General features: G+C 37.8%; 1 protein-coding gene across 4 annotated transcripts in view; it reads right to left on the bottom strand.

Annotated features, from left to right (window-relative positions):
- Positions 1–8812: 8812 nt before the first annotated feature.
- CABIN1 (calcineurin binding protein 1) overlaps positions 8813–15275 on the bottom strand; it is a 110150-nt gene continuing 103687 nt past the window's right edge. For 3 of the 4 annotated variants that reach the window (XM_083803822.1, XM_083803824.1, XM_083803823.1), the window contains exons 37-39: positions 12955–13119; positions 10836–11062; positions 8813–10197 (exon numbers count right to left, since the gene is read on the bottom strand). In XM_083803822.1, coding sequence (XP_083659948.1) covers positions 10054–10197; positions 10836–11062; positions 12955–13119 — 536 coding nt within the window. In that variant the 3' untranslated portion in view covers positions 8813–10053. The remainder of the gene's footprint in view (positions 10198–10835; positions 11063–12954; positions 13120–15275) is intronic. The other variant, XM_083803825.1, reaches the window with a different exon arrangement.

Raw genomic sequence — 15275 nt, 5'->3', positions numbered from 1 at the left:
GCTAAGGGTTCTCCAAAAAAAAAAGAGCACTTTCTACTTAGAGGAGTGGATACTTGTTATTCTTCTCTAGAATTCTACTCATGGAATTCTGTGTTCTCTACTACGACAAAGCTCAGGTGGGTTTTTTGTATTCCTTTTGTTTAAGTCAACTGTGGGAACAGCTCCTAGGCAAATTTATATTCACTCAAAATAAAAATAAAAAAAACCCACCACCACCACCACATAGTTTTAACTATATTTTATTAGAAAATAAAATTATAAACTACTTAAGACATGTAAAAATGTCCTAGTCTCACATTCAGTGGCTTTTTTTTTGTTGTTTTGACAAACAGTTTCCATTTTATGGAATTGGAAAATGGATGATAAAAGGGTTTGTTGAAAAATTCGCCAGCTGTTGGAAAAACTCTGATAACTGATTCAATTTTTTTGACCCTCAAGATTTAGCCAATGAATCAATGGTGTTGTTAATGAATTAGGTGTGGAAAGTGAGTATCGACAGAGCCCAGCTACAGAACACACCAAGAATGAGCCAGCTTCTAGTCTGTCATATTCAGTAAATATCATCAGTTCTGCTGGCTGCTGCTTGGAAAGCCACCAGGATTTCCTTGCAGGAACAGTATCAACCCCTGAGAATGGGGGAGACAGCTGTCAAAGAAAATGATATTCCCAATAAACACTGCCTCAGGGATCACACAAAGACAGGTATTGCTAAATGGAGCTTTATTTTATGATTTCTCTTTCTGGAACTTATGCAGACGATGCCGCTTTATCTCCAAAAGCTATAGCCATGAAAATTTCAGGGAAAATTAATTGAGGCATTTTAAGTTTCTTAATACTTCTCGCAATTAATGCAGAACAATTTTAAAATTATACTTTGTTCCTGTTCACTCCGTTTGTTATCAAAACCTCAGATTATATCAACATTTTTATTTACACACCTTACCACACCCAGACCTATTCTTTGTAATCACTCGCCCACAAATTTCATACTTGAATTTCTTATTAGCAAATAAATTTCCATTTTTGTTTGGCCTTTTGCATTTTTCAGTGGTTAACTGTAAACTTTTGAGCTTGCAAATACTAAGGAAGCTAAGTATTTATTCTAAAGCATCTGTTTTCAATGGACATTTTAGTTGTAGAAATACTTCTGTTGAGCTTTAGAGCTTACAACGTAAACCTATGACCAAATAGAAGCTGACGATGCTATTGTCATTGAAAGCAACAGTAATAATATACTCAAGTATTTTGTTGAATCAGACACATATTGTTGGAGAAATATCGTCTTCCTCCTCTCTTCCTTTTCCCCAGCAGGCTCTTTGAACTCAGAAACAACTCTTCCATGTTTTCCTATTCTTTACACCTACTTTTCTATTTGTCTTCACGGTTCCAGATAACATGACAGTTACCTCTCTGCGCTTTGTCTCCACATTATTACTGAAACATGCATGCACTCAAACTGGGCATTTTAGTAATATTGTAAGTATTATTGAGTTCCATTGAAATTGCAGGTTCTTTTTATTACAAGTGTAAATGCAGGGTGTTATAGGAGTGCATATTAGCACATAATATTTACTCTCCCATTTCAGTTCAATTATCATTGTCTGAAAGTGAACTCATTAATTTAGACAGTAACATTTCCAGAGCAGTCATCTGAATTATGTGCAGTTGTTAAAGGACCTTGTGTCTGCCTCTTAACAGCTGCCAATACACATGTCCATGGAGCTCAGCCTCAGGAACCGCTCTGTGTCCTGCAGAGGGAGAGCTCCAGTGCTCAGACGAAGCTAAGCACCTGTTGTCCCAGCTGAATAGGGACATATTTGTAGCCATAGGGGAGGCAGTGAAAGACATCGAAGGATTAAAACGACTACGAGATTGTAGTCTTTCAAGCAACTCCGCGCTGCTTGTTTTTTTTGCTTGCATTGAGAAAACCCACTATATTAATTTCCAAAGAAACGTACAGGCCTGGTAAAACTTGACATTTTAAGAGAATCTTTGCTCAGTTTATTTATAAGATTGATTTCAGAGACAATGAATCCACCATCCTGGTGGATCCAAGAGTATACTAGTAAAGGCACTTGGCTTATTTGGCTTCTATAGAAAGCAAGTCTGTTTCTTCTCCCAGTTAAAATGAGAACAGTCCAACAGCACTACCTAAATGCCCATGGCTAGTTCTAATTGCATTGGTAAAATTTTAAATTAAATGGCTTCTTTTTGCTAGCAAAGCAAAGGCAATTGCACCCACATTATCAAAGAGAAACTCTTGAACTTATTTTTGCAGTGATACTTTAACATGTGCGCTCCCGAGCTGTTATTATGCTCACAAAAGCCAAAGTGAAAAATCATCTTGTAGCACAGCTACTTGCTGTGAGACAAATGTGTCAGACGCTTTGTTATGGTCCCAGGAAAGCCCATTTACTTATTAAGTATAGGAAGTGTTTCCAGCAGTGCTGTCTATTGGGAAAGTCATAGCAGCACTGTTATTTGTTTGAACTTGTGTTGACTACTTGAGGGCATAGCATTGCAAATTGATGTTGCGAGCTCAATAACTTCCACTGTGAATTTCTAAACCTTAATATTTTTTCTAACTCACTCTAACTTAATGGAAATCTAATGTACAGTCTAGACAATCCTAAGAGACGAATTTCCATATTTAAACTACTGCTTTTTGACATTCATATAGTTTGAACATGTTGGTTCAAATAACAAGTTAACTGTTCTTTGAGAATTCATCTAGTGCCATATCTAAAGGGAAAACGAAAATGATCACTGCAATCTTATTGAAGGAGTTACATTTGATATATATGCACACATTTAAAATAGAAAATATGACTGTTCATACATCTGGGTGTGCAACTTAAGGAAATTATATCTCCAGTGTGACTTACATTAGAAGTGCTCTTTGATTCTCTGGCAAAGTATGAAGCTTTTCTGCTCGTGTATCACCCTTTCTAATTATTACTTGAACAGTATGTGTTCAGTGCTGTATTAGATAATGCTCCATGCAATATCTATTTGCAAATAAAATTCATTTGCCAATTGTTTCTTGTGAACAGCCCTCCATATGTGGCAAACACCTTTAAGAAGTAAAAAGAAAAAAAGGTGAATGCATAGACAGGTTCCTAAGCTAACTGGAGCTATACATTAGAAGAATAATTAAGCATTCACACATGAAGCACTATGTCTAAAATACTGATACTTGGCCTTTCAACTGTAGCCAGGATAATATCATTAACTAAAATAAAATTAATCCCAATCTGATTCTCGTATGTTTTTACCATATATGAACTTTGTTTATATTCTACTTATACTGGAATTCACTGTTGCTTGAAAGGTCTTTGAAAAGGAAAGGAGAGAAATAATAGACTGAGAAAAACTGAAAGGGGGATATATCACTGTCTGATCTCATAGCAAAAACTACTTTTTAACACATATGTTGACTTAGTTTAGACAGGCAGTTTCCTTTAATATGACAACGTACTTAGACATTGTGAAGTGTGCCTCCCACTGGGATTATATAATTGAATGCTTTTGTACTAAGCTATATACACAATCATTTAATTGCATAGATAAATCCTAAATGCAGGCAGAAGTGCGATTTTACTTTTTCCCTTGGTAGAAGAGACTTTGGTTTTCTTATTTTGCAATCAGTTCACAGCCTCAGCTACATCTCACTACCCCATTTCATGTGCATTTCTGCAAGATAACTACAGTACTTGATCTTAGTTCCTGGCTACTTTAGATAACAGATTATACCGGATTTTTTTTCAGGCTTGAAAGCTACATATTTCTTTCTTCATTCTCACACACACTTTTCATCCCTAATTAAAATTTGTCTTAATGAAACTAACTCAAAACAGTTTACAGACCCATGAGTTACACATTTATCACTTACCCCGGACTCAGGTTACACTGACACAAACCCCACGCCACCGCAATGAACCAGACAGAATTAATCAGGATTTACACTGATGAAGCTGAAAACACTATTTGAGCCTTTTGACACAAGACTGACAAAAGATATTATTTCCCTCCCCCGTTATAATATGCTGCATATCAAGATAATGAAAAACACCCAGTAGGCTTTTTACAGGGGGGAGGGGGAAGGAAAAAAATAGCTGTAAGAAAAGGAAGCATAGAGTATGTCTGGTTTCATGCTAGAGCTGTCAGATTAATAACGGAGTAAGCGCGTATCTTTGTGTGTTTGTTGCTGCTGTGTTATTGTTTTGTGGGTTGTTTGTTTTGCTATGTGGGAGTTAGTAAACTGACTATGAGAATTCTCTCCTCATTCCCTTTGCTTTGATTCAGACTATAAATGACTATAGAAGTATGAAAAGGACATACGGTACAGTAAGACTGCAGAAGCCCCTTAGAAGTGAGATTAAAAGCAGCAGTGTAGTTCAGTCTTTCAGAAATTTAAAGATAGAGCCTGGTCATCCATTTTATTTATTTTTTTTTCCTGTCCTAGGGCACCCTCTAGCGCTAATACAGCAGCTAGTGTAACTTCCAAACAGCATGGGATGAATGAACTCTGGGCATTGCTATATAGAGGTACTCTCACAACCTTGAGACAGCCCTCCAGCCAGGCCTGCCATTTGCCTTGTTCCTAGTTCTACATAACATTTTATTATGGATAAATCCATCCATAGGATAGAAAACATTTTGGAGCTAACATACAGCAAAGCTCCTTGAGGAGCTCCTGCTTACTGTGCTGAGGCTGCATCTGAACCTCTGCAGGCACTGAACTCCTTTAAGACATGGCAAACAGCTCAAGTGCTTGACATACAAAAGGCTTGTGGGCAGTACAGAAGAAAAATCAAGCAAGCAACAGTGTTCCATATATATATATAGGTTCATATATATATATACACACACACACACATATACATTCTCTAAGACTGACTCTTTTTATGGGTCAGCTGTGGCCAAATGTAATCCAGAGCAGCAAGATTCCCACATTGCAGTAACAAAGCTGCACAGATGTTGGTGACAACATGCTGCTCTAAGACTGGAACAGGGGTTCTGGAACTGGCTAACAAACATTTGCTGATAAGGTGACCCCATACATGCATTAAATAATCAGCAGCAGGTACAAAAATGTCTATCCAAGGAGAGATGTGTCTTTAAATCTCTGGTGAGATTTGCCTGGAGTCTTTAAGTATTAACATTAAAGAGCCATTCAAATGAAGATGAACAGTCATCCACCAGAAGCCAACAAACCCCAGGTGCTGGCCTGTTACCCTTCTCAGTGTTACCTGTTGTTCTGCACCCTGCAACAGCAGCTGAGAGTCACACAGGGCAGATCTCACAAACTTGGGCTCGTACAGCTTGTGGTACATTACCCCAAGGTTACTCCCAAAATACTAACAGACCGATGGTTGGACTTGATGATCTTAAGGGTCTTTCACAACCTAAATGATTCTATGATTTTTAGACAGACTTTGAAGCTTAGCATTAGTGGCTTCCTAGTCATCAGCTAGAAGAGAGGGAAAGGAGGGAAAGGTGTAAATTAGCACTCAACATCTACACTAACATTCTTACCATCATCTTCAGAGGCAAAAGCAAAGCTCCTTCATTCCAGCTTTATATAACTAAGAAATCATAGTAATTATGCCTGTTGCTTTTTCTTCTGAGAACTCAAACCTTTTTACTCTGCCACCTTTTTCCTTAAAGTATACGACATGTACCTGAACGAGCTATGTGCTGTGTGTACAACTGCATGCAAGCTACATACACCACAGATTTTTCCACCTTCCCCAGGAACGTTATCGCCACTACCCAAACTAGAACAGTGAATTTAACAGTGTGATCCTACCCTGGATGATAAGACTTAGTCTATTCTCACCTGGCCCCTCTGCTGCCAGTCAGTCCATTTTGTCTCCTAATCAGCTTCAGCTGCCATTCCTTCCTCATCTTTTCCTGGTCCCTTTCTCCCTGACCATATGGTGTTTATTTGGGCTGCAAAAGACATTAATTTCATTATTTATGAGGAAGTCTCATTCTGATAGAGAGTGAGGAGAGAGAGTGAGAAGAGAACAAGAAGGGAGAGAGAGAAGAGAGAAAGAACAAGTACTGAACCCTAGTATTTGATAAAATTAAGGAAGATACTTGTTGTCTTCCTTGAATTGGTAATGTTTCATTCCATAACCAAAATATTAGCTTTTGAAGAACAGTATTTCTGAGGCAGTGGGGAGAAGTCACTAACAACAGCTGTTGTTACAATAAAATTAACTCTTCACAACACACTAGCCCCTAACTCAGACACAGGAATTCTCGATAGTGTCAATCCTATGGATTATACAATCTTTATGCCAGACAATGAAAATTCATTAAATACAGACAAATCCAGTACTACGTACCTGAACGATGGTGATCAGTGAAAGATACCTTACAATGTGTAAAACCAATACCCAATAAGAGCTATACACGTTATTCCCAACATCTGAGTCAAAGTAATTTCTTTTTCCATTTGCCTGGATGTCTCAATTGTTTGGGTTTTCAGTAGCCAAAAATATTTGATTTTTAATAAAATCCAGTTTTCTAGCTCTAAGTATTCTGGATAAAAATGACATTTGAGTTGGACAATGTACTTCAGTTGGCAAATTGTTTTCTATTTTTAAAGCTCTTCCTATGTTAGAGCAGTAAGGATGGTACAAAATACCGTCTTTCAATACATTTTTGTCTGCACATGATAAAGATAGCTTCTTAATCCACAAGCTGACTAAACACAGACCTTACCTTTAAGTTTACTTTAGGTACCAGACATTCCTCTCCCTATAGCCTCACAGGGAAAAACAACAACAACAACGTATATACAGGAGCATTATACTTCAGCAGCAGCCATTTATTCTACTGGCACAACATTACAGAGGTATCTGGGAACAGAGATTGCAAAACCAATGGTTATCCAGTATATCCTGAAGACAGATGCCGTGTTTACATTTGATATGCAACTCTGAAAGGAGGGAGTTGGTAAGTTTGACCTTGCCTATACTTGGATGTCAAGCTAGTACAACTGGAATTAGACTGAAATCAAAGAAATTATTCAAAGTAAACTCATCGCTAAGTGCAGTTTTACCATAAGGCTTATTTTTTTCTCCTTGAAAAATCCCACAAAACTACACTGTTAGGCTTCGGAAGATGCCGTATTAAGTGAATGCTTCTGTTTGTACAGGATTTGAAGTTCTTGCTCCAAAATACCTTTAGGCAGGATGCTTCAGACAAACATATTCTTGGCATCTTCTCTCCAGAATATGGTTCCTTGAACTGAAGGACTATATAACCTGTACTTACAGAGAGAGGATTTCACACATACAGAATGGCTCCATTAGCCTAAGTCAGCAGCAATGCCTGTTATGGAAGATGGCCCACAGTCAAACAGCGCACCATTTAGCCATTAGCAGAACAGGATTTGAAGGAGGTGGCCTACATTAATCTCAGCAACTTCTTGAAATTGACAAAAAGCCCTTGAGCTACCCAACAACATAACAGGGATGTAAGATTACAGATTTTTTAAAAAAAAAAAAGAAACAAGGGAAAAAGAGATAAGAGTTTTGAATACAGGACTAAAAAAAATTATGCAGTTCTGTAGTTTGAAGATTAAAACAAGCTTAGTGTAAATCAGCAATGTTCAGCTCTCTTTGCTGACAGAAACAGTTGTGCTTACTGTTCTTACTTTCCTTCACCAGCAAAAAAGGTCTAGAAATCAAAGAAAGTTCAAGATCAGGTATTTTAACAAGCTCTGGAAGTTGGAAAGAAAGCCCAATTACAAAGAATTCTTAAGAAGAATAAAGAAAAACATTTTCAATGGCCAAATTCAATTAAGATAATCAAATGCTCAGTCATCATACCTCAAACTCAAGCTAGAAGTCATTCAACCTATGAACTTAAACGTGGTCATAAAGTTAGCCATACATTGAAAACATACATCAGCCAAAAAGCTTATGAAATCTATTCAATTTGAGTGAAAAGACCACTATTTAGAACTAGCTACTCTGAGCTGTCTTCCATTTCTCATAAAAAAAAATATTTTTTTACCGTGCTATTTTTTGCAAAAACAAAGCTTTCTAAAGCTACCTTAGCCAGTCAATGACTAGAAAGTATACTATACATTGTATTTACAAGAACTTACACCAAGTTAAAGAGCAAATGAACACTGAAAATGTATTATTACTATTGAAAATATCCATATCCACATACTTTTACTAATCAGTTACCCTGATCTTTTTCACATCATTTGCATCCAGCTCACCTATCACTTGTAGAAAGTGAACTAGTTACATGAACAATTGCTAATATGTCCAAGACGGACATCCTCACTTCCTTACAAATTACATTTTGTTCAAAACAAACAACCCAGAGTATGGGAATAAACTTGCAATAAGTTCGATGCTGCTTCTTTTTATTCAGGGTCCATTCATTATTCTTATACTGAATGAATAACCACTGTACCAGCAGATTAACTGTTACTTTGTTCAGCCAAATATTCTTTCCATGTGGTCATGTTTACTACATGTTGTCTCCTCCTTTATGTTGTTCATCAGTATTTAAAGACACTCAGGTGAAAAAACTCAGATCATGTCTCAGTGGGGGAAGTGAAACCACTGTGTGCAATCTTGGTAATGCTGACTGACCTCGCTCTGGGTCACGCAAGACCAAATCCATCCTAAGAGATCTGACATTCTTCAGAAAAAGAAGAGGCTTCCTCCCACCCCCTTCCTTCACTACCTCCTTATCCAAGAAATAAAAGGAAGGGAGGAGTACTACTTCTTCCAGGACCATGGCACCTTGTCCTCTCAGAAGAACAGAGGCAACAATAGGTACATTTCAGCTTTATTAGAAAAAAAAACAACAACAAAAGTTTATACAAAGCTCTGCATTTTACAGAAAATCACCTCCCCCAAACACAAAGAAATCCAACATGGCAAGCTGTATGCATTTTTTCATATACATACATATATATGTACATACACATATATATGTGTGTGAACGCACGCGTATATATATAGTGTGACTTTTTTTTGCATGGTTTGCATTCATTATTTTACAAAGTTAACATTCAGTAGAAAAAAAAGGTCTTTGTTACCATTATTTTCTCATATAAATAACTGTGAGCAGTCCCTCTGCATATAGATAAAAAACACCTTTTCGTGTCATTCTGTAAAAAACAGACATTACTGAAATGGCATTGAAATCTCAAGTGTTTTTTTTTTCAATACCACCATAAAAATATCATCTAGCCCCCAATTCAAAATGCTTGTCCAAGGCATTAGAAGAGAAAGGACTGTAAGACAATTCTGGAAAGATCAGTTCGTTAAGCCAACATTCAGGTAGGTAATTTTTGCTGGACCTCATACATTGGTGTGAAATGAGCACAAACAGGAGGCCAACCTCTCCGTCTGCCTAGAAAAGCTGTTTCTTTGCCTATTGTCACTGAGTCAAATTCCAACAAAGCATGCAGCTGTGCCAAGTAGCTGACACTCTCCGCTCACCCTTCTCACCACGCAACAAAGCCGTAGACTTTCTTGATGCAATTAAAACCTCCACCAGCTCAGCAAACTTTTCCTAACCCATTCACCTTAATAGGAGCTGGACTAACATGGCATGACTAGACAGAGATTAGGTTGCTGAATTATTGGGAGAAAAACTTAACCAATGGCAAAAATACAAAGAATTAAAAAGAAGAAAACACTATAGAAAAGAGCTATCAGCGTGAATCCCAAGGCTCTGGTTTGAAGAAGCAGAAACAGTAGAGAGATGCAAGTTGCAGCTCAAAACATCCTTTTGTTTACTGAAGTTAAAGGTGACGTCGTGGTCCAAATGAATTAACTGCCTGGTAAACAATCATGTTTTCCATCAAGCACCATGATGGAGAGAATGGCAAAGATTTTGAAGGCAATACAAGTGGTAGTGGTGATAACAAAGGTAATGAAAGTGAAGAACACAATGATGCAGATTAAATGGTGAGTAATGCCAACGAAGATGTTTAGACTGCCAGAGATGCTGGCAACAAGAAGAATGGTTATATGGTTGGTGTTGATGATGGCCAGAATTCATTCATATGTCCATGTAGTCATCATCTTCATCAGTATCACTTTCCAGTGAGGACTCCTGGCTTGAGGTCTCTAAGATTTCCAAAGCTGGCTGACAAAGGCTCTCCTTCTTTACATTCGCTGCAGACTGAGCAGACAAAATAGCAGACTGATCCCAAAAAGAGAGAGAGAGAATATATTGCTAAATAGTCAGGATAAACCCATGATCACAGGGATAAAAGCCAACTGGTTGCTATTTCTTCACCTTCAAAAGCCCTCTTACTTTTATAAAAGATATGGCATCCTAATGTGAAACAACATAACATTAACCAGTAGGCTTCCCCACAGTTAATATTCTAGTAGCTTCCACTAATGTAAGAATTGCAATTGCTGCACTAACTCTCTCACCCATTTCTGTAATTCGTTCTAATTCCCTCAAAAAAAAGGACAACGACTAGAATAGCTGTGATGTCACCCATGGCCAATATTTCACCAGTTCTTAAAAACTGACTCCTGCCGACAGCAGCTCGTATCTTAGAACAGAATAGAATAGTTCAGTTGGAAGGGACCTACAAGGATCATCAAGTCCAACTGCCTGACCACTTCTGGGCCGATGAAAATTTAACGCATATTAAGGGCATTATTCAAATGCCTCTTGAACACTGACAGGCATGTGTCTTCCACTATTTATGCTACCTCTGGTTATGAACTGGAGACAGGAACTGTTGTTCCTTATGCATAAGTATTTGATTGAGGGGACAATTAAGATGAAAACAATCTAAATAATTACTTTTTCCCTTTTATTACCTTTAATTTTTGCTTGGTCTCTTCTGAAATGCTGCCCTTTGGAGAAAGGAGGGTGGGAGTGGGTGGAGTGACAGTGATCTCAGGTGGAAATTTGGTGACAGATGAAGGTATGAAAAGCTTTGGCATGTTGGGCAGAACACGAGTTTTTACTCGGGTGCCATCTGTCTTGTTCTGCTGACTTCCCAAAGTCTGTGAACTGGAGCTGAGTTCAGGCTTGGAACTGGAGGCTAAACAGAAAATAATAAGAAAAAACATGTTAGGAAGTTATCAAGGTTTTCACATGTCAAAGAAGAGGGAACAGATGATTGTTAGACATATGGCTGGCTCAAAAGGCCTTTCTTCAAGCTTTAATTAGGGTTCAGAAACAGAAGAAGAAAGTGCCTCAAGATTCTAAAATGGCAACTAGGAATAATTAAAAAAATATTTCTAGACAGTAGAAACTCAGCCTGTCTGCACCAATCATGACAGTGGCAGCATTGCACTGGCCCATTGACATCTAGTTAGAAGGCTACCACAAACATCTTCCTACTTGTTTCAGAAAAAGTCACCTAATGTTTGCATTCTCTAACTGCACCTCCCTTCCACAATGCAGCAAAAAGATATTTAATCTTACTTATGAGTCTTTTTTAAACTTCCTCCACTATAGTGTTGTCCCTTTAGTAACTGAAGCATCAGCTCCTACTTCCTGTCAATTCATACTGTCGAGATCTACCATCCACTTGCTGCATTTTCAAACAGGAATTTTGTAATTTCCACTAAATTGTCCTCACAAGTTAAGAAAAATACATAGTAATACCTGTCATCACTTCCTCGTTACTCCCTTCAAATCCTTCCAATAAAAAAAAAATTATTTCGATGTAATGTCCAAAAAAAGCAACAAGATCCTCATGCTATTGTCTGCCACACGGGCTAGCACCATCACATCATTTCCACATACCCCCCAAGTACACTTTTAGCCTGTACAATGCAAACTTGCTCATACATGGCTCATCTCGTGAAGTAAAGAGGGATCTGGCCCTTCCTTACGCTCTATCAATACAAAACAATATATATGCAACAACAGTCAGTAGAAGACAATGCTTTCACATTCAAAACTGAGAACAGATTTCTTGATACCTTACTAATAATGATGCTTCACGTGGAATCAAATTTTTTAAAAAAAAAGTTACACAAGCAAAAACACCAGAGTGTCTCAGATGCATAATAATGACAGATGTCTTTATATACGCTTTTGTTCATATTTAGTCTTAGTCAAATCCATCTCTTGCAGGTTTCTGGAACCGACAGGGCTACTTTAACACAGCAAAACAAAATGCCAGCTCCCTGATGCTATCCTGAAAAACAAACAACAGCAGACTGACTACTAAGGGATGTAAAGTTGAATTGTATGTTCTCAGCAGTATACAAGAATGTAAGAACTGCCACAACAGATGAAGCTTTCCATCATGGTCAGTGACCCATCTCGGTTTGCACGCAATCAGTTCAGAGTTGAGTAACAGAAATGTTGCAGTAATCAGACATGGGATAATGTGACTCATAAATAAGGGAAAAAAAGATACCTTCAACATGAATATCTACATTATGCCTGCCTGAAAAAACAAGTTTTACATTTTTCCAGTTAAAACACCTTCTCCTGGGAAGAGGGCAGAGGAGGGATAGACAGCATTAACTGTTGTAATGCTGGGTTTTATGTTAACTTCACTCAGTCTGGATATTGTAAAAAATTGTTTCCTTCTGCTAAATATTCCAGTAGTGTAATCCAAAGTGTAGTCATATTGCCCTGTGTAAGATTACAATTAAAAGAAAAATTCTACTTCCAAAGAAACACAGACTATATAGCATGATAGCCTAGTACTAGAATGTTTTTTTATTTGGCTTTGCTGCCATAGTATTTTGTATGTGAGTCATGCACCAAAAAGAATAACCATTAAGGGACTACAAGGCACTTCTCCAGGAAGCTGTGACATTGCCAAGAATGCCTCTAACTCTGGAATACTCTACTGGAAGGCAAGCAGCAGAGAAGCCAGGGAATACGTATTGCAACTATCCAGTAAATCAATCTCTACAGATTGATACTCAGATAACCACTTACTTCCACTGAAGCACAAAAAGCTCCTACCTTGGGTACAAACATGTCCCGAATTTGTGCTTGTCACTGATTCCACTTGCCAGCAAACAGGCTCTGGTGATGGTGCAACAGTAGCCATTTTCATCTGCTGACAAAGCCGTGACTCCTGTTGCTGAAATCCAAGCCCCTCCAAAGGCACTTCAAGCTCTTCTTCCTCTTTATTAATGAAACATAATTCACAGATTAACAGACATCCTGCTCTCTTTCCTAAGCCTCAGTTCTTCTGCTGTCTACTCAACTGGTAGAAGCTTTTTTAAAAAAAATATTTTAATATTTCTATTTCTAAATCATAACATGACTGTGTAAAATGAAACACTGGCAAGCTAAGATGGCAACCACAACTTTTTCATACTTGGTGCCATCAATTCAAACTCGTAAAAAAATTGCTCTTTAAAAAAAGTGAAGAAAAATATCTGGTGTGTGGCATTTTGTCATCTCCGCATATCTACAAGAAACAAATACATGCAATTGACCATTACCCTTTGGAGATGTGAGGGGTGAATCACCTGTCATATATGCAAAGCAAAATCCATCACCCTTAATGATGAGCCAGCTGTGATGAGTCCCTCTCTGATCTGCAACCACAGGTACAAGCTACATTGAACTGCAACTTACTGGTAAGATTAATTACTATGAACATCCAGCAACAAGGAATTTTTTTTTTTAAATGTAATCAATATGAAGCTATGCTAAATGCCCAGTTTTCAGTGATATGCCTACTGAACCTTTATAAATGCATCAGTCTAGTATCCCCAACTCCTGCTATTCCAGAATTTGGAGTGTTTGAAACTCAGAATCCTATCGTGTGTGAGCACAATCTCTTAATTACAAATCAGCAGTATCTGATTTTAAATTAATGCAGTGTTAAACCAGTTTTCTTGCACACTGGACTGCATATTGTACTTAACAGGAGTAATTTTCACTGAACTACTGAGAACTATTAATGACAACCCTTTCTGGGAAGGACAGACTGAAACAGCAGCTAGCATTTCAATGCTACAGGCACACAAACAAGGACTTATTTTCTGATGAAGTTGAAGATATCTTTCAAAAACAAAGGGCTGTTGAGGCAAATTTGAATTATCTTCTACTTACAAAGGGTAAGGTGTGCACATGCAGCTACTGCAGACAAGCAGATACAATGTATATTTACAGCTTAACTTACTCTAAAATTCTTTCTATGTCCATGCTCTAAATCAATTTAGGATTTTGACAGCATAGTGTCTTAAGAAGGAACACATTTTTCAACTTTTCCTCATTGGAAAAACACTCTCTCCATCCCCCGCCTCACTGTATGTTGAAAACACTTCTCCATCTTCATCGTTGTTGATAAGAACTTGAAATTTACCATGGTAATATTTTCCTGTCCAACAGCTCCCCTTGCAGAAAATGCCTGAGACAATGCCTCAACTTAACAGCTTGGTAAAATCCACATCGATGCAGTTTGAAAGACGCAACTTTTTAAATGAATTAGATTCCTAGGGTCCTTGAATAATTTTGTATAGAAAAAGCTTACCAAAGCAGGCTACAAGTTCCTTCATCCGCTAATTTTCATTGGTAAAATAAAATAACCCATTATCTAAACCGGTAGCTGATAGCCAACACAAGCCTCAGGATAAATGAGTCTGCTTGCAGAGAATTCTCCAAGTTACCAAAAAGGAAAGGTCGCACACTACAGCACAAATCACAGGCAGCTTCTGTTCTGTGATGTTCCACTCACTATCAAGCACAAAATGGGAAGGTCTAACGCAGAAGAATAGCTCTCTTCCTCAGCACTTTCTTGCATGTTTTTGTACAGATACTTCAAAAACTAGCATTGGAAGTAGGAAAAAAAATAGTTGCATCTGACCAAATCAGCTTAAAAACAACACAGAAGGAAGTGGTTATACAACAGGAATCTGAACTAGGAAAATCACAATTCATTGTTTCCCTGTTTGAGAAACAGAAGATAGCTGAAAGATCGTTTTGTGTATTTGCCTGCTCTTTACATCAGATACGTGTATGATTTAACCGCATGCTGACAAGTACAAGGGACCATACGAAGAAGGATCAGCCCTAACGTGGCCTGAAGCCAATATACACACATCCCATTACACTGCAAGCATCCGACAATAAGCTGTAGTCTAAACCCAGAAGACTCCCATGCTGAAATGTCTATAAGGATATCAAAGATAGAAAGAAATATTACATCAACATTTGAAGAAAAGCAAGATGAAAATTACGATTTCCAATTACCCTGCAAGGCAACAACTCCCTTTAGCTTACTCCAACGCGCCAGACCCTGAGTCTTAAACATCCAGGGTAAGTACTAA

This window comes from Anser anser, assembly GCF_964211835.1.
Source record: "Anser anser genome assembly, chromosome: 18".
NCBI classification, from domain to species: Eukaryota; Metazoa; Chordata; class Aves; order Anseriformes; family Anatidae; genus Anser; species Anser anser.
This window is presented reverse-complemented; position numbering and strand designations above follow the sequence as displayed.